The sequence below is a fragment of the Acomys minous genome, assembly GCF_964271855.1.
Source record: "Acomys minous genome assembly, chromosome: 8".
Taxonomy (NCBI): domain Eukaryota; kingdom Metazoa; phylum Chordata; class Mammalia; order Rodentia; family Muridae; genus Acomys; species Acomys minous.
Genome location: NC_140489.1, coordinates 113,560,020 through 113,579,525, shown reverse-complemented (window position 1 = coordinate 113,579,525; position 19,506 = coordinate 113,560,020). Strand labels below are relative to the sequence as shown.

General features: G+C 42.7%; 1 protein-coding gene across 11 annotated transcripts in view; it reads left to right on the top strand.

Moving 5' to 3' along the window:
• SLC8A1 (solute carrier family 8 member A1) overlaps positions 1–18,883 on the top strand; it is a 361,990-nt gene extending 343,107 nt beyond the window's left edge. For all 11 annotated transcript variants that reach the window (XM_084792249.1, XM_084792247.1, XM_084792250.1 and 8 more), the window contains one exon: positions 15,526–18,883. In XM_084792249.1, the coding sequence (XP_084648375.1) occupies positions 15,526–15,902 (377 nt within the window). In that variant the 3' untranslated portion in view covers positions 15,903–18,883. The remainder of the gene's footprint in view (positions 1–15,525) is intronic.
• Positions 18,884–19,506: the final 623 nt, after the last annotated feature.

Below are 19,506 nucleotides of genomic sequence, written 5' to 3'. Positions count from 1 at the left end.
CTACCCAGAACCAAGAGTAAGTCCCCAGTGTTTTTGATGCCACTTCCTTCATGAGGCTGCCTTAGGCAGGAAGGTTTTCTCTTCTGATACGCTAACATTAGACTGCAGGTTTCTTTACTATCAAGAAAGGTCAGAAGTGCTAACACAAGACTGTCAGATCCACAGTCAGGCTAGAGGAAAGGCCATCCAGGGACAGCGTCAGAGAAGCAGCTCCGGGGAGCCTTAGTCACTTAGCGGCTTTCCTGTGGACCCTATCCCAAACCCACAACAGCCAGGAGCCATCTATAGACTAAGTGCTCAGTACTGGCCAGAGCGGTCGCTCGCAGTCATCTGATGTAACTGAAGTTGAGAGAAGCTTCAAGAGCAAAACTTGATAAGGATAGTGAAACAAAAGAGGGCTGGATACCAGATTTCCTAAGAACTGTTCAGAAACCAACACCGCAGCTGCTTTTGGGTCTAAAGTAAAACACTCCACAAAAGAGACGATGCAAAGAGCCCAAAACACTTGGTGGCAATCAGAGGAAAGATAGCAGGCTACCAAGAAGAGACTTGATACCCTATGAACATTTACAGTGGGAAGAGGTCCCCCTCAGTCACAGTCATAGGGGAGGGGAGTAAGGGGGAAATGGGAGGGAGGGAGGAATGGGAGGATACAAGGGATGGGCTAACAATTGAGATGTAATATGAATACATTAATAAAATATATTAAAAGAATTAGAACCTGGGAGGTCCATTTCAAAACCTCTTGCAGCTTTTGTTCTCTCTGCTCAGAGGAGGAGTCTGTGATGCACTGCCGGCAGTTGCAGCTCTTCACTTATTTTTCTCAGTACTGCATGAGCACCTGGTATTGAACTCAAGGCTGGGCCATGACCAGGAAGATAACAATGATGTCAACTCGCAGTAGGCAGCCCAGAGAGCAGAGATACTCCACATGCATCCTTCCCAGCCTGAAGCCTTACAGAGGCTTTGGACCAGTGCCCTAGTAGATACATCAGCCAATTTTACTCAGCCTTGTTAGAATCACAGGGTAAGAGAGAGGAGCTAAAAATACTCTATTCTATCTTATCTGAAACTTCTTAAATACTCTCTGCTATTCAGGGCAAAGACACCAGTAGAAATGGGATGCCATGCGTGTATATGTACATGCATACCCATGTGTGCATGCCTTCTTACACTTGAAATAATAATGTTATGCCTGGATGTTGTCATGGAATGTAAATTCCCACTGCTTTTCATCTTAGGTACATTTCACAAGAAATAAGCATCGTGCATAATTAAGATATCAGTCTCTTTAGCTCCATAAAGATAAAAAAAAAAAAGTGAGGCCAGGCATGGTAGCAGATGCCTTTAATCCCAGCACTCAGGAAGCAGAGGCAAGCAGATCTCCATGAGTTCTAGACCAGCCTAGTCTACAAAGCAAGTGCAGGGCAGCCAAGACTACACAGAGAAACCATGCCACAAAAAAACAAACAAACAAAAAAGATTTTTAAAAACAGCGTGCAGTCCTCTGACAAATGGCTGGTAGTAGTGCTCTGTTGATTTTCCTCTTTTCATTTGAAAATAAGATAATGAAGAATATCAAAGACCAATTTTCTGTTCTTTTAAATGCAAGCCACTCATACCTTTTTAGCACTTACTGAGGCATTACTTACAAACCATAAAATTCACACATTTGAAGAATACCCTATACTGACTGTCTAGTAAATCCACTGGGTTATGCTATTGTTACCCTAAAAACTCCTGTTTTAGAATCCCAGCGTAAGGACTACTTAGCTGATGTGAGGAGGGGGTGGGGCACACTGTGAGGTACAAAGCTCTTCCAGAAGAGTCCTTTTTACTAATGCATTTCCTTTTACACATTGATTTGTCAGTTAATATCAAATGGATAAAGACTTCTGGCTTGAAAATAAAAAAGAGGAAAAGCAGGGAAAAAAAACTTCCTGTTTTAGAGCATTGAATAATCCCAATAAGATCTCTTGCCATTTACAGATAATCTTGACTTCTTCCTCCAGCCTCAGGAAATCCCTCACACACTTTCTGACTATAATTCAGTCTTCTCTGTGTTACCATTGAAGACATTTTAATATAAAAATGTGGGTTCCCCATCTTACTGTAATTACGCTTCCTCTTGTAACACACAGGGATGGAATCTGCTGTAAACTTTTATAGATGTTTAAATATTCTTTTCACCAGACATCTTGCAACTCTATGTGGGGTATTTTTTTTATCTTGGCATCTTGGTTGCTTTGTGTATCTGTAAGTTTTGACATCTTTAAAACAATCCAAATACCTTCTCCCCAGAAATACTATCAACTCATACATTATCATTTCCTAGGAGAAAAAAATTACACAATGACACTTAGAATCAACACTGAGGAATCACAGGCTACTCCCCCATGTTTAACATTAAATGCTGATGTTGTTGGCCACTTCAGTTTGTTGATCATAACCAATGTTAAGGAGTCCAGTGTCATTAGCCCAGCTTCTCACTCGCCTCAGGGCCCCAAGGCATCACCCCTTTTTGTCCTCTGATGAGTACAAACCCATCACAACCATTAGGGAGAGAATACAGAGGCCAGGACCTTTTCATCGGGACATATCGCCCTGCACAGAGAATGCCACACTGCTCCCAAACTCAGAAGAAGCAGCATTGGGCTGTAAGAAGGCGTAAGTTCGTGACCACGTCATAGACACAGTGTGAGCAACCGAATGAATGCAGGCTTGTTGGTATTTTTAGAAGACGGCCAAGACAATGCTCATTGGATTTGAGCAGTAAATCTTCCATGTGGGTATAAAAGAATGTCGGTACCCATCTGGGACAGTGCATGGTATAAAGGCAAAGTCATGGTGCTTGGCATTTATGTGCAGTGCCAGCTGGATGCCATCTTTGTTCCCCAGCACACAGACCTTATGTTCTACCCCTTCTCAGGAATGGAACATAAACTATACATTACTTGTTTGCACTCTGCTCCATTCTAAAAGTTAAATCCATAAAATGCCTTCCACGGTGTGGACACTTTTTCCAGCACGTGATCCCAAAGATGCTAAGATGGTGAGTGACCATATTTAATAACCTTTACTTAGCTCCGCAAGTATAAATCCTATATGTCATCACAAGAAGAAGAAGATGGCTGATTTGGTCTCTATTAGTTACAGTCAGAAAATTGCATCATGCTTGTTTTTCTTTTTTTTTCTTTTTTCTTTTTTTTTTTTCTTTTCTTTTCTTTTTTTTTTCTCCTCTTCTGGAGCCCAGGGGGCTATGGGAGCATGGTCCCTCATAAACTGCAAGCTATTATTAGGTTATCATAGTAAAATATCATGGGCCAAGACAAACAGCAAGACTCTCCTCAGATCCAACGTAATAATCATAAAAATGATCCCCAGTGGGGTCTGTAGCCAGACTCAGCAGAGGACTAATTATAGCCTGTCATTCCTGAACTGTGTTTACAAAATAACAAAAAAGCCACAGATGTACAAAATGGTCATGAAAATGTCCTTCTTCTGAGGGGTCTGTGTGTGCTGAGGCTTCAGATGGCTGAAAATGGCAGAGAGAGAGAGACAGAGAGAGAGAGAGAGAGTCCCAAAGGTAGCTTGTTTGTCAAGTGTGGATCTGAAGGGTAAAGCTGCTAGGTGGAAGCAGGCAATTGCTACAGCCCTGCTCTGGGCATCCCTGGAGGCTCTACCTGCCCCAAGCTCTGGGCTTCCTGAGTCCTGCCTTTAGGCAGGAGAGAGAAAACCGTGCGAGAGAAATTGATATCAGTGAGTTTCCTAAAATCTAGTACTGTTGTTCTGAATCTGTGGTGGGATTTTAGTGCCAAAAAATTAGCATAAAGTGGCAGAATCTGTAAGATTGTCTGACACAAATAACTAAGAAACCTAAACTGATCTGTGAAATAATGTGACACTCTTGCATAAAAAAAGAACTCAAGTTGTCTTTCCTCTACCCTAGTAATAAAGGCATTCAAAAGATGGGTACACCATTTTATCAAAGATATTTAAAAACAGGAAGTGGCATAAAACCAGGGCATAGCTTTGGGGCATTCTGAACCCCTTCCCTTCCCTTATCTAGAACTATCTCACAAGGGTCCACTAAGTGCTCGGCACAGTTTCACAAGAGAGCAGTAGAGGGAAGTGGAGAATCCCAAGGAGCCTGTACTCCATTTCTGGGTATGACACTTAGTAACAAAGATGCAAACTGTTGAGAAGCTATGATGTCAGAGAATAGCCTTTATTTGGGGGCAGAGCAACATTTAATAGGGCAGGTTACTTACTTGGACCACTAATCTTTGGCAACTTACACTTAAGCCTTTAGCCCTCCCCTGCAGACTTACACTGCTGGTCTATTAAAGCTATGGAAATGTAGAACATTCTTTGGGCTTCCCATTTCACATGGTACCTTTGATCATTTTATGCTTCTCTTCTCTTCCTGGCAGCTACTACTCTCGTTTCACTTCTGCCACACCTGCTGTCCCCAATGCCCTGGGTTTCCCTCCCTCCCCTCCCTGCTTCCATTTATTCTAAATATTTCAGTCTAGTTCTGGCCTTGAAAATATCAAAAACATGATCCCACGAAGGCATCAGTCATTAATGATGGTTTCCTGGGGGTATAACATTTTAAATTAATATACACATAAAAAAATGGTTCATTGAAGGGAACGTGATTTTGTGTAACTTAATCACTTTAACACCCACAGAAGCTCTGGCAGTTAGGTAATACAGAGGGTTATCAGTGCCAAGCACAGTCCATGATCTAGCAAGGTGATGAAAGGTACTGTTTCCTCCCTGGGGGTTGGGGGTGATGTAGAGCTAAGTGTAGCTTTTCACCTGCCAGCAAACCACACAAGAGCTGTGCAAGCACTCGGAAACTGGCAAGCGTGTTACAATGAGGAGATATTTACCAGCAGGCGTTAAGTATCTAGGGCTGTTGTTTTGAGTGACTGGGAAAGAGTCAGGTGTGTCCAACTCACTGTATCCTGGGCACTCTATATGATGTTTGTGGGACTGGTTATATGTCTAGAGAGATCCCAAGTATGAAAGCTGAAAGATAGGGGCATTATATTTCTCCTTCAACTATCTCAAAGGCACTGATCCCTTACCAAGTCTGTAAAAAGTATTTGTCAGGTTAAATAAATATGCAGAGCAATTCTGTGCAGCGCAGTCAATAAAACATACTGCTGGTAAATAAAATATAATTTGTCTGTGACGCAAGATACAAGATGAAGACAGCAAGCAAGTGGTCAGAAGGAATCAGAGACACAGGGGCTGCTTCTCTCTGTTAGTGAGGTTTCTTGTAAAGCTTAGGCTGCCTAGCTGAGCATGGTGGTCCATGCCTGGATTCCCAGGACTGCAGGGGACGAGGCAAGCAGCTCTCTGTGAATGGAAGTTAACCGAGGGATCTCCTGGGCTACATTACAAGTTTTAAACCAGCCCAGGGCTACATCATAAGGCTTACCCTGTCAAGAGAAAGAAACAGAGAAAAGAATCTGCTTTCTTGTAACTTGTCCTATCCTGGACACATCCCTGAACTTGTGCTCCAAGCTTGGCCCTAATGGCCAGGATGCCCCTCATTTGGACTCTTATGCTACTCACTCCTTATACTCCACACCCTTTAAACACATGCATTGTATATGTTGTACATATGACACTTTCCATTCACCCATCTTACTCTGACCCTTAGCATAGCCAAAAGGACCAAAAGTTTAAACCCAACCCTCATTCCCGCCTAGATACACTTTATCACTTCCAAGACTATTTTTAATGTTCATGTTTCTTACAAGTCTTTTAATTTTAAAAATACATGTCCTTTATAAATGAGGCAGAACATATTAATAAGCTGTAGAAAGCAGTCGCACCACCAATTAACAGTCTTGTATTTTCATATTCTAAATTTTTATAACAATTAAAGAAATTGCACAGAAATATGCACACTGGCATATCTGACTTATTGACCCACACTTTTTAAATGGACTAAATTTACATATATTACATATATCAAATGACCTGCTTTGTCACATAATAGTACCGTGTCATGGACAGTTAGAATACTGTCACAGTTTAAGTAGTTCTAAAATATTATGTGAAGTTGCAGTTTATTTTATCGAAGATATTGGACAAGTCAGTTTTCCCCAGGTTTTCTCTAACATTAAAAACTCTGCATAAACTAAGACTTTACACAGGCTTATCCACCTGCTAAATTTATTTCTAATTTTGTTCCCACTTCTAAGTCAGAAGCAGAAGTGCTCGACCAGCATATGTTTTTACCTTTCCGTGTGTAGAAATGAGCTAGTGGAGGGGGGTTCTCAGGCAAATCACAGCAAAGAGGGGAGCTAAACACTTAAATTACCAGAACTGTTCAGCGTCCCCTCTGGAAGAGCCATCGGGACTGTCACTTGCCCCTCCCACCGCGGAGCTGATTGGGTATAAGGGCCTGTGCCTTGCTGCCTCTATTTGCTTATTTTAAGTACGCCCACATTTATCCAGACTTATAATGGATGAAGCAACCCATTCAGAAGGGTCCGCCCGTGCCAAATAATTATCCCCAGGACAAAGGAACATGGTGTCTTCAACTTGCTGCCTAAATTCATGGGGTCATTTGTCACAGTAGCTGAGCTGACCAGGAAGTTGTCTCGCAGCCAGTAGGTGAGAAGGGGGCTTTGGAGACGGGTGGGGCGAGCGCCTGAAGGTACAGTTTCTCATACAGCTTCTTGTCCTGAGTTCCTGTATCACAAACCGGCTGGCATAAAGAGGAAGCAACTAGCCCTCCGATGTGTTTGAACTCCAAATTTGCTCTGCTTTCCCCTTTTCAAAATCAAAACCATCCAACTGCTGCCGAATTAATTCAAAGTGAATTTGCACTCTTGTAGATTCTGTGTTATTAACTTGTATAATAAAAGTGATAGAATCATACTTCAAGTATAGAATTATCAGAACCCCCGATGTTATTTTAAAAACAAGTTTACCCATGTCCTGTTTTGGCTACTGTAGAGAGAGACACAACTTCACTGTAATCCAAGAAAAGCCGAAGCCTAGGACTGACCAGTAGTTTCTATGTCAGCTACCACTCCGTAAATGTCCTAGTCCACTGGTTCTCAACCTTTCTAGTGCTGCGGCCCTTTAAAACAGTTTCTCACCTTGTGGTGACTCCAACCGTAAAATTTTTCATTCCTACTTCATAACTAATTTTGCCAGTGTTATGAATTGTAATGTAAATGTCTATGTTTTCTGATGGTCTTAGGCCCTTGTGAAAGGGTCATTGGATCCCACAAAGGGGTCGTAACCCACAGGTTAAGAACTGCTATGCTAGGAGAGTGGAGGCCCTTCCGTGACAGCAGTCCCCTTCAGCCTGTCTCCAGCCCTTTTCAATGTACTGTTTCACATAAGAAGCCGAGCTGGTTTTTCCACAGAAAATGATTTGATTTGCTTTCTTTCACATCTGAAGCCATTTTTAACATTGCGTTGTTAGAGTTGGTGGCAAACGAGACAAAGGTTCTTGGTATTTGCTTTGACCTCTTTGTCCAATTTCAGATTGAATCATCTAGTCTTTGTCGTTGTCCCAAGGACTAGTGAGGAAGAAATCCCGCCCCAGCTAGGCCTCTGCTCATTTGTGCTCAGTCCTAGGTTTGCCTCCCACTGGTAATATAACTTTGAGCGCATGCCTTATTCTTTACATTTTATCTGCCTCATCTATAACATAAAAGTAGCAACAGTGTGCACATAGGGTGCTTTATGTTAAATGAGAACCCATGTGCTGTGTTTAACCTGGTAAGCCTCAATAAACGTTCACTATTGTCTCTATCGCCATCATCCTTTCTGGGCATGGCAGACAGAACCACGCCCTCTCATCATCCTACTGAAAGTGTACTAACCCCAAACCACCCTCTTCAAGGAAACTGTGATAGAAGATTGAAATAGCATCACCGTAATCTCTACTATTGATGGAACCAAAATTTCTGAAAACACTATAATAGATACATTATTCTTTTTGTAGCTGCCATCTTCCAGGTACCAGGCTAAGGTCTTTTTATGTTACTTTGTAAGAGTGCTGTAGCAGCCCCATAAAGGAGCATTTACATTCTACCCTATTTACAAATGAGGTTTCAGAGGCCTTTGAGATTAATTATCCTGAATGAACACAGGCAGCTCACGGGAAATGAGAACAGGAACCAGGTCTTTCTCCACAGCGTGGCCCCTCGCTAATCGAATTGGATTACGCAGATCACTGTGCTCAGGACCCACCCATCCTCTTCAGTAGCAACAGCAGTTACCCACAGAGAGACACTGAGGTAGGTGACCATGTCAGGCACCTACCTACCTTAGCCTCCATTAGGTGACTATCTCCATGAGGAGCAGGAGTTGCCATCAGTAAGCCCCCTGCCCATAAGGTTTACAAAGCACAAAAGTTCTCTCAGAGCAGCCTACCTCACACCCCTTACTTAGCAGGCACGCCCTGGAATTTCAAACGTGTCACTTACATAAGTCATTTTTATTTCCTGCAATACGCAAATGGGACTCGGAGTGAGGGTACCAAGACATGCACGCACATATATTCCACTTTACTTCAGACCCGCCTAAAAGTCTCAAGAGACAGCTAGAGATGGATGTTGCTACTTTTCTGCCTACTAGAATAGTTTGTTTAGGGATCCCTTAGAACCAAAGAGAAGATGGAGTGAGTGAACAGGGAATTTAAATAAATAAAAGCAATTACAAGTAAGCCCCCAGGGTAGCTTAAAGAAGTCAAGATGGAGCTGAAGAGGTGGCCCAGTCGTTAAGAGTGTTCACTGGTTTTAAAGAAAAACAGTTCAGGTCCCAGCGCCCACACTCCAGGCCTTACAGCCACCTGCAACACCGGCTCACATCCTCAGGGCTCAAGTCGGCCTTTGCAGGCTCTATGCTGTGTGCATGCTTACCCTTCCCTCCACACATATGATTAAAGAAGTGAACATAAAATCTTTAAAATGCTCAGGAATTTTATTAGGCAAGAAAAATAAATAAAGCCAGGGATTTTTTAGCAAGCTTTGCCCCCATGTCAGGAACCTAGGAGTTCCCCTGAGGCTGGGAGCCTGTGATCCTGTCATTTCATTGAAAAAAAAAACTGCCTTGTTTGAGTATGATGCTTGGAGGATTTTCAGCCGAGGACATGTCTCAAAGTACACTTTGGGAAGGCGATTAAATTGTTTATGTTCTTTCCCTTCTCTACTTCGTGGTCCCTAAAAAATAAACTCCTATTATCTCACTTTGAATTCGAATTTCTTTCTTTGGCCTTACCCTCTAGCACGGTGCCGGTGATATGGTAGGAAATGGCCTCGTCCTAGGGGTGCTTTGCAAAATGCTCACGTTCAAGTGATCATATCAAAATGAAAATAATTTGTCATTTGATAGCAAAGGCTGGTCTCTTTGCCGGTGATGTCGTAGCCATTCCGTAGGAAGCTTTGTCCCCTTAGCCTATAGACGGTGTGTGTCTTCCTTTCAGGGAGGTGGCTAATTCTGGTGAAATCTTTAAAACTGTTCTGGGATAAGCCCCACCCCAGCAATTAAACAGAGTCAGAGAGGGCCAGCAAGTTGTTCTTTTTCCAATGTCATCCTGCTGATTCTTACAGCCCGGGGGAGGGAAGATGACAGCAGCAGGGGCTCTGATCTTTGCTCTTGCCAGCACGCGACCTCTTAAGTTTTTAGTGACTATCTCTGTATCTTTTTCCATCTCTCTAAAGATGGCTTTTACAGGCAGAAATGTTTAGTGTCCGCATCACCGCCCCAACCCGCCTTTTACTTGGTTTTTGCACTCCTTCCCTTACTCATCCTTAATCAATCAGTTGTAATTCTCTGGTTTCTAGCACTCTGAGTGGAGGCCAAGCTAAGGATTGCCTTCCTGTGAACCAGCGAAGGTGGGCAGGGGAGGAGGGCAGTTACCCATATTTACTCGGGTATAGAAATGGTTACAACTAACTCAAGGCTAAATCCTGTTTATGTCTGGCTAGTGATAGAAGAATTATCACCTGAATAAGTTATTTTTTTTTTCTGCCTGAATTCCGAGAGGGAGGCAGAGGGCATGAAGGGAGAAAAGAACAGCGGAGCCCGCATATGTAATGCTTCAACAGCCATCTGGAAGATGAAGGAAGTTAACAGAAGATCTCTAATGACCTTTAATGACTCAGGTCTTATGAAATTCTTAAAAGGAGAGTCGCTTTGATTTTTAAGAATAATTTTTGTATGATCACATTGACAAACACGAGGTTGTAAAGTTAGTAAGTGTCTTTTGCAAAGAGTGCTTGTCACAGCTCCCAACGGTTTAGAGCCACCAGCGTGAAGTATGGTTCCCCTACGCATACAGTCTCTGGCTTTGTTATGTTGCAGAAATAGCTGGTAAGATGAAGCGCTCATTGGATTCTGGTCATGTTGACCCATTTCCCTCCAGACCGTACAAGGAAGATACTCATTTACCTTTTCTCCCATAAGAAGAGGAGAGGAGTCTAGTTAATTTAGAACAATCACTCCTTTTCCTTCCTCCTCTGGCTTTCAGTGTATCTGTACATAAATGGTGTTTAAAAACTAAGCACAAAGCATAACTCAGAGTGAGAAGATTAGAGTTAGGCAGCCCCAGCACCTCCGCTAAGACCACCCAAGTAGTTTTATGAGCAAAATGACCATCATATCTGGGGCATCACTGGTTCCAAGAGAAACCAGATGCTTCCCACCTGACTAGCTGATTCCCTGGAACAGCAGCACCCACTCTTCCCAACAGGGCCCCACGCTATGGACACTAGCAGATGTTCCTCTGGCTTTGGGATCTTTGAACTGCAGTGCCTAGCTCCTAGCCTTGGGAATTAGGAGACACTTATTAAAAGGTATATTTCTAAATCCTTTTCCTATAGAGTTGGAGTAATTCAGCCTAGAGTGGACCCCAAACACACATTTTTGTAAGCAAAGATTAAGCAACGGTTTCCACATAGTATCTCATTATAACAATATGCAAACATTATTAAAATTAAGCACAGCCTTTGAGGCAGAGTTTCCTCTAGTCCACTTAGAGGGTAGCTTCCCTCATGAAGGTGGGAAGTAATCATTTTACCAGCGTTAAAAGAGAAAAGGCTGTGCTGTGTGGTTTAATCTCATTAACACTAACACAGCTTCGTCAGTGTAATACCTTTAGTTCTCAAAAATCTTTCTTCCTTGAATCATTACACTTTTAATGAAGAAAAATGGTGACATCCAAACTTCTACAGAAACAGAAAAAAAAAAACAGCAAATTTAACCTGTTGGCATATTGGATAGACCACTCAAACAACAGTGTTGGGGTATGTTTTGTAGATCTTCTAGCCTTCATTTTAGATGAGGAAACTGGTACCATAAGGATGGGATGTCTTACAAAGGATCCTTCAGATAGTTGCAAGACTATCTCCCTGCTGGGATTCTATCTACTTTGATGCCCACGAAGGTCTGTCCATAACGGACCACATCCTAGATCATCTGTAGTCTGTATTGCTGAAGGAGAGGTAACCATATCGCCACCATGAGACTGTGCTCCAGAAAAGTCACTCCTAAGTAAAAGTCACACTGGAACTGGGCAGTTGTCCCCAGAAGGTAGAGAGCAAGATGAACAGTCTGATTTATAACAGAAAAAGCTAAGTCCCTCCTATGGCATTGTAAGGATGGCCATATCCAGAAGAGATGTTCAAGTAGCTATAAAGTTGAAGGGATCCAGATTGAGAAAAAAATAGTAAGTCCTGGAGGAAACCAGGGGGTTATTCTTGTATGCTGACCTGATGTCTTGGCCAAGGTTATATAAAGTGAGCTAGAAACAGGTCTTCAGAGAGAAGTTACAACATAGCTTTCTGATGTGTGGTTTAACTCCTGGAGTCATTCCCTCTGCCTGATTTATAGCCACACAGACTAAGAAGATAGCACTAAGTGATAGAGACTTTATAGCTAATATACAACTAATGAAAGTTCAGGATTAGAAGTTAAGGCATGAGAAGTCCCCTGGGGATATGCAAGCATTGAAAGGAGATGTATGCCATAGTCATATGTATGTATGTATGTATGTATGTATGATGTATGATGTGTCTAAATGTATGTGAATCACATTGAAAATCTGATTCCTTTATCTCTGTGCTTACTAAACCAACTTCTCAACATGTGTGCCTCCCTTCTAAGGCCAAGACAGCTGTTTGTTGGATCTACAAATCAGCATCTGTTTTGTTCAACAACAGTCAAGTTATAGGCTCATAACTCAGGGTAGAGTTTATCACCCTCTAACATATGGTGTGTGAGACATTGTTCTGTGTACAGAACAGCAGAGCAACAGAAAGTGATTTGGGGGAAACCCCAGTGTACTGCATTTGGAAAGCTAAGCTATGGCTATCGCAGTCACAGCTTTCCTTCAATGTTTTTACATAGCTCTTGAACTGAAAATAAAAGTAGACAAAACGCTTGTGAATAACCCAGGTAAATGAAATGTATCAGACTCAAGGTGGCCCAGGACATGTTTTATGTATGTGGCAACTTGTTAATTTTGGCTCCTAATTGTCAGGACTCCAGAGAAAAGTATTTGAAATCAAAACCTGTAGTTACAAATTGGAACACAATGTTCACATAAACAGGCTATTGAAAATACCAATAATAAAAATTGCCATAGACCTGATATGCTCTCAAGTCCAGCAAACAGTCCAGCTTGGGTGATCAGACCCCTGGATACATGAATCTTTCACTGTGTTCCTTTCCCATGTGCGGACAGAGGACACCATCTGCAGAGTGGGGATAGGACCCCTGGAGCCAATGTCATAGGGGAGGAGGGCCGGTTTGTAACCTGCCCCTGCATCAGAAGGAGAGCATCTCTTCTCTTTCTGAGCCTGCCTGCCTCACTTTGTTAGCCACCTGTCACCACCAGACAGTGATGGTAGTTATCTCCGATCAGAACAAGGCTCAAGAAGTCCCCAGCAGTGGCCGTCCCCTCAGCTGCTTTCTCCCACCCTGGGCTCCTGCTTTCTTATCTCTTTGTTCCACTGCACTGGCTCTCCTCGGGGAAGGGAAGCACAAAAACTTTTTTTTTTCAGACTGATTCAGCATCAGCAGCTCCAATAACTCTTAGGAACATAATATAGAGGCCACTAGGATGTGTCTGGCTTTCCTTATTCACACATCTCTGGGGCTCCTGATTGGGCAGCCATGTGTGATGAGGAATACAGAAGGCAGAGCAAATCCAGGAGGTGGATTAGAAGGCTGTCTGTACCTCCTCCTTCTCGGACTTCTTCTCCCTGATACAGAGAAAGCTCTTTGATGAAAAACCGCTTCAGACTTTCTGGGTGGGAGGAACAGAGTGACTGGTAACCATGGGCAATGTGGTGTTAAAATGGACCCCGAAATCATGTTGGCATAAAAACTGTCTTCTGTCTAGGACTCTAGCCAAGAGGCATAAGATAGCGATGTTGGACATGGCAAAATAACAAAAGTGGAATATTCCATCTGGCTATACGACCTTGAAATTGTTAAGTGAGAATATGCATGTAACCTGTGTATGTTACACGGAGTGTGTAGTGCTTTTCTTCATCTCCTTAATTTCAGAAGAGGCACAAAATCTGCCATCCATTGCAGACAGTGACCACAACCAGTGACAATGGCCCTCAGGGCTGAGCTGCTCCCAGTGAGAAAGCGTATCATACGCCCTGGCCAACCTAAACAGCTCTCTTCCTCATTACAAAGCACATGTTTTTCCTACTGTTCCCATGGGAGTTTATTCATAAGGATGTTAGCCACAGGAAAAGGAGCAGAAAGAAGAAGAAACTGATTCAAGTATCACATGCCTACCTGCTTGCCAGAGCATGCAGGGCACCCATGAAGCCCAGGAGCTGGTAGTCCTATAAAACTCACTATCAGCAAGACTACAGAGCTGGATTCACTCTAGCTATTATCAAGACGTGTTACGAGCACCTTGGGCAGGATGCTGTATAAAACTAAAACTACTAAAACAGCTCTGTGTGAGAGAGTATATGCGAATTAGTGTATGTGTGTGTGTGTGTGATAGTGTGTGTGTGTGAGGGAGTGGGTATGAGTGTGGGTAAGTGTGTGTGTGTGTGGGGGGGTGAATGTGTAGGGAGGTGTGTGCATGCCATGCCACAGGTGTGGCGCTTGACAACAACTTTGGGAAGTTGTTTTTACATAGGTAGGTTCCAGAGATTGCACTCAGGACAAGAGGCTTACCCAGCAAGCTCCTTTACCCGCTGAGCCCTCTCACCAGCCCTCCATGTCAGGAATTGGGCATCCCAGAGGCCAAAAATGGGGTATCTTTGTGATTCACAAGAGGAGCTGTAGTGCAACCCATCCCAGCTTGTAAAACAACTTAGGTTGCTCTGTTTTTTGTTTTGTTTTGTTTTGTTTTGTTTGTTTGTTTGTTTTTTTAATCGCTTCTACAAAACAACAAAAAGCTGCCTGCCTTGACCAAGGAGTATAAACAGCACTTTCCATATTCTATTCTATCTTATAAATAGCAAGTCTGTGAGGATATCAGTGCCCCATTCCACAGAGGAAGAATTGAGGCTCAGGGTCACAGAATTCCCAGTAAAAGAGGATCAGAAATCTCTGTATTCTACTCATGGAGAAGTAAAGCTATTGCTGTCCAAAAACCTGCCCCTTAGTAAGCCACGCCATTCCTACCTTTGAAAACACAGCACAGTGAAGAGTGCTAGCAAACAGAGAGCTTGGAGGATATCTCTGGCATCTATGGCATCGTGATGGGGAAGACGGTACAACGAACAAGTGTGAGTCTTGAAGGCAGGAGCCAGAAGGCCCAGATCCACCATCATTTGCTCTCTGCTTCGTGATGTGCCACCTGTTGTTTATCCTCCTTGGGCCTCGTCTCATCATCTCCTATTATTATCACAATCAATACTGTCATACAGGGGAGCCTACTTCCCTATTCTCAAGTCTCTAGGCAAATGTCAGCTATGATTACAGGCTGTGTCTTTTAACTTGCAGTATTGACTTGCTCCCTGATCTTTAGAATGCTCTCCTGACATCTTACGCTTGCTCCCTCATCTGTAGGCGTGAGATGCTGACACAGCATTTTAGTAAGACCATCCAGCAACCATTTTCAACATGTAGTGACCTAGAAATCTTTTTGGGATTCTGTGAAAATAGATTCCTGGGCCCCAGGGATTAGGACTGAGAAGAACACCTTGACGGAGCCTTGTAATAGTCAGTCTTTTGAAGGCCCCTGTTGGATTTTGATATAACCTGGGCTGTAACTACTTGTGAAAAAGAGCTGCCATGCAAGCCCAGTAGATAAACAACTACGATATCTATGGATAAAGAACTTGACTCATATGACTTTCTCTGTCAGTAACATAGGCAGCACCAACCCCTTGACTCCTGATATCTGTGTTCTGTTTCTTTTACCATAAGACTGATCCAAACAGACAGAAAAGTCTACTGTGGTCATGAGTCTAGACTACACAGTGGAAGCTCCTGGCACCCCATGGGCATGCATACAAGGTTAACGTAGTGTCGTGACCTTTTTTTCTTCTTTCTCTGCAGACACATTTGCCAGCAAAGTAGCAGCCACCCAGGACCAGTATGCAGATGCATCCATAGGCAACGTCACTGGAAGCAACGCTGTGAATGTCTTCCTGGGAATTGGCGTGGCCTGGTCCATTGCTGCCATCTACCATGCGGCCAACGGGGAACAGTTCAAAGTGTCCCCTGGCACACTAGCTTTCTCTGTCACTCTTTTCACCATTTTTGCTTTCATCAACGTGGGGGTGCTGCTGTATCGGCGGAGGCCAGAAATAGGAGGTGAGCTGGGTGGGCCCCGGACTGCCAAGCTCCTCACGTCCTGCCTGTTTGTGCTCCTGTGGCTCTTGTACATTTTCTTCTCCTCTCTGGAGGCCTACTGCCACATAAAAGGCTTCTAAAGGAACAATCAGATATAGTAAATTTATATATATACATATATATATACATAAAAATTATGTATAATGAACAGAGGAAACTGACATTTGTCATGTTCACTTAACCTGCTGATGGAATCCAGCTTCAAGAACATACTCTGTACTAGGCCAGAAGTCAGAAACCATCACCTCCCACTCCCGGGGCATCATCGCGTTGAACAAGGCATGGAGGCAGGGCCATCTTGCAGCTCAGCCTAGAAGGGCTGTACTCTCTCCAAGTTCATAAATGGTTTGTTTTCTTGTTTCGTTTCCAGTGGGGATGGGAAGGGGGAGGGCCAATGGTTGGCTTTTGGTTTTCCAGTTTGGTTCTGCGTTATTTTGTTTGGAGGGCCAGGATCCTACTTCTCTTTATGGGGAAGGGCGATCCACCCAAAGGTGAATGGATTTGGAGTCAATCTTAAAATCATTAGGATTCTCTTGTTACCTCCTCCAAACACTCTAAGCATTACTTTGGAGTAAGGAAGGATCTGGACGTGGAAGAAGAAAGAAGTACGTCTTCACTGTGTTACCAAATGTTACACTCACCTCCGGAATGTGAACAGTGGTGAACTGCCTCCAGGGAGAAGCATGGGAGCTAAATCCGAGCCAGGAAAAAAAGCAATGGTTCTAAATGTAGTCTAAGGATAAGGTACCTGGCACTCTTGTTCAACGGGTACAGGGGTAACGTGCCTAGATTCCAAGGAATGCGCAGAACTCTTCATCCCTTGTCTCTTTTTAGCTCTGGACTGTGATTAGCAAGGCCCTTATTCCTTCCAGCCCAGATAATTCCCCCAAGTATCCCATCCCAGGACCACCCGACCCCCTTGCAAGCAGGAAGATTAACCTCATCCAAAAAAAAAAAAGTCTATCATTTTGGTCATCATATGTGTCCAGGCCCCACGTGGCTGTGCCTGGGATTTTTCCATCAGTTTAATTTTCAGTGGCATCCATGGCTTGCACAATCCTGTTCCAGTCATGACTGAACATTTTGCCCTCCTTCCTGTGCCTGTTTGGGAATGTTGTTGTGATCTCCATTACGCAGTGCATGGATGAAAAAACAAATAAGAGTATCTGTATATAGTAGAGCATAGCAAATACCGTCCTCCCCTTCAGTGGTGTTGATTGGACATTGAAGACATAAGTGAATTTTCTTTTCACCTGAGTTGTTACTTTTGAGTTGTTACTGAGTTTGAATATTAATAGGGATAAAAGAAGAAAATGGCTTATTGTTCATGAACCTGCACGCTCATTTCTAAGAAGCAATAACTGTTATGTGAGGAGAGATTAAAGTTATTGAGAGGAGAGCAGGCAAACTACAAATTTCCATGGAATATTAGCCATGCAGAGCACATCAGAGGCCTCTAAGAATCACCCATTAATTCAGGTAGGTGGAAGAGAAAGGCTGGGGAGAAAAGTGGGTACTTTGGATGTGCCTGGACTTTTAGAGCCACCTTTTCCACAACACCCCTTCTCCCAAAGTATTTATTGCACATCTGCTCTGTCTGGCACAGATGAAGGATAGTGCTAGTTTGCTTTATTTTTTTATGTAGAAGGCTGTTTTGAGCCCTGCTTCATTCACCTTTCAGTCCAGACTCTGTGAATTCATTAGCAACTGCTGAGTGGAAAAGAAGCCAGAGTGACCAGTGGCACTCTAGAAGTCCGCTGTGTATATGACTAAGAAGAAATGACTCAAGGGACTCCTCCCAGGAAGATGACACTTGAGGAGGTTTTTTTTTTTAACCCTTTGAAAGGAATGGCTCTTTCTATTCAAAGCTACCAAAGAGCAAAGACAAACTCAACATTCCAAAAGTAATGATTCTACTAATGGCGGGGAATGGAATGGTTTTGCCCACCTCTCAGAGACCTCTCTGAGACTTCCCTGGCCCTCTGCATTGACGCAAAGATACTTAAGAAGTAAGTGTTGCTGAGATGGCCTTTCTCTTCTCCCACTCAGCGATCATAGCTGTCCGTTGTTTAATAAACATTTAGTGACTGAGCGACTAGTTAGATACTTTTGGCCCATTCAATAGGCCAGGTGATGTTCTATGACCTGGGAGCTGAACAGTGACCAAGGTAATGAACGGGCTTCCTACTCAAAGAGAAAGAGTGGACACAACCATACTGAGACAGTTGTATCTTACAAGAGAAAAATAATTATGACTTTTTACCACAATCACATTAAAATTGCACAACAAAAGCAGCTGACCAAATGCTCATGGTTTGTTTTGTTTTTGTTTTTGTTTTTGTTTTTTTCCTAAAAGAATGTAATGTTTTGCTTTGGAAAAGTACTCTTTATAGTCTTGGCCAACTTGCAGGTATGTTCACCTTCCTAATTTAGACCAAGCAGGGTAATCATGGTGGTAACTGAAATCACTGAGAAGACCCAGTTAACCTGTTTTTATCTACATGGCAATAGTACTTTTCCATAACAACACGCCACCACCCACTGACAGTAGTGAGATTGGGACCTCCTCAGTGGGACACACTCTAACCCATCCTGTTTTGATTTTTTTTTAATCTTAATTTTAGATTTTAAAAGTAAAAAGCTAGCCTAGAAATATCAAGTAAATATAGTCAAAGGATATACATGGTTAAAACCTTAGAAAGATTTTGCACTGTTTGCTTTGTTTTGTTTGTTTAAGCCATCTTTGGAATGTCAATAATTCCGTGGTGAATTTTCACAGAGAACTTCCCAAGAAATTGTTGCTCTTGGTCAGTTTCAAGTTCAAGCTTTTTGGTTTGTTTGCCTTTTCAGTCTTCATGCTGTAGGGAAAATATGATCCTGGGTGTTCAGGGTTGTTAATTATTATGTGTAAAATGATTTCATTTTATTTGTTTGATTATTTTATTTTGTGTGTATTGTGCACGGCTGTAGGGGAACAGGCACTCACAGTGCTGTTCCTTAAAATTGGTACACATTATTGACACAGAAAAAAAAATAAAGTTTCTAATTGTTTGTGATTTCATCACCAATGGCACAGCATATTCTGTACTGTGGAATGTCTGCTCTCCTCATTGTCATCTACTTCATTTTTGGTTGTTTGTTTTCATGCTCTGAAGAACTAAAGACCAAAAAGTTATCCTTATGCATTCGGTACCCTGCTCCATGGGAAAGGAGACAGACAAAATTCAGGCATACGCAAATGCCAGCCCTTTGGTCATGCAATGTTCAAATGTCCCAAAAGCAGAGCATAGACTGGGAATGTTTGTTTGTCCTGTGATGCTGTGATGAGAGTTGGGTGTGCTTTTTTCTCACCTTTTAATTTAACTCCGTCTTCTCTTCTCACTTTCCACATCCAACAATATGAACTTGCCATGCAACTTTTAGCACCCAGCACGTTGTACTGAGCCATGTAGCCCATCACACTGGTTTTAGAAGTATACTTACTTCCCACGGGACAAATAGATTGTTTCATTTAGTATCACATACTGCAGTTCTTCTTACTCCAAGCATAACTCCTCTTTCCAGTTTGTCATTTCTGGATTTATGGATTGTATAAGTCACTGGCTTTCATATCTTATACAGTCAAAAAAAAGCACAGGTAGAGGTGACACCAGACATAGAATAAGAATTGTGGGGAAAAGAGAT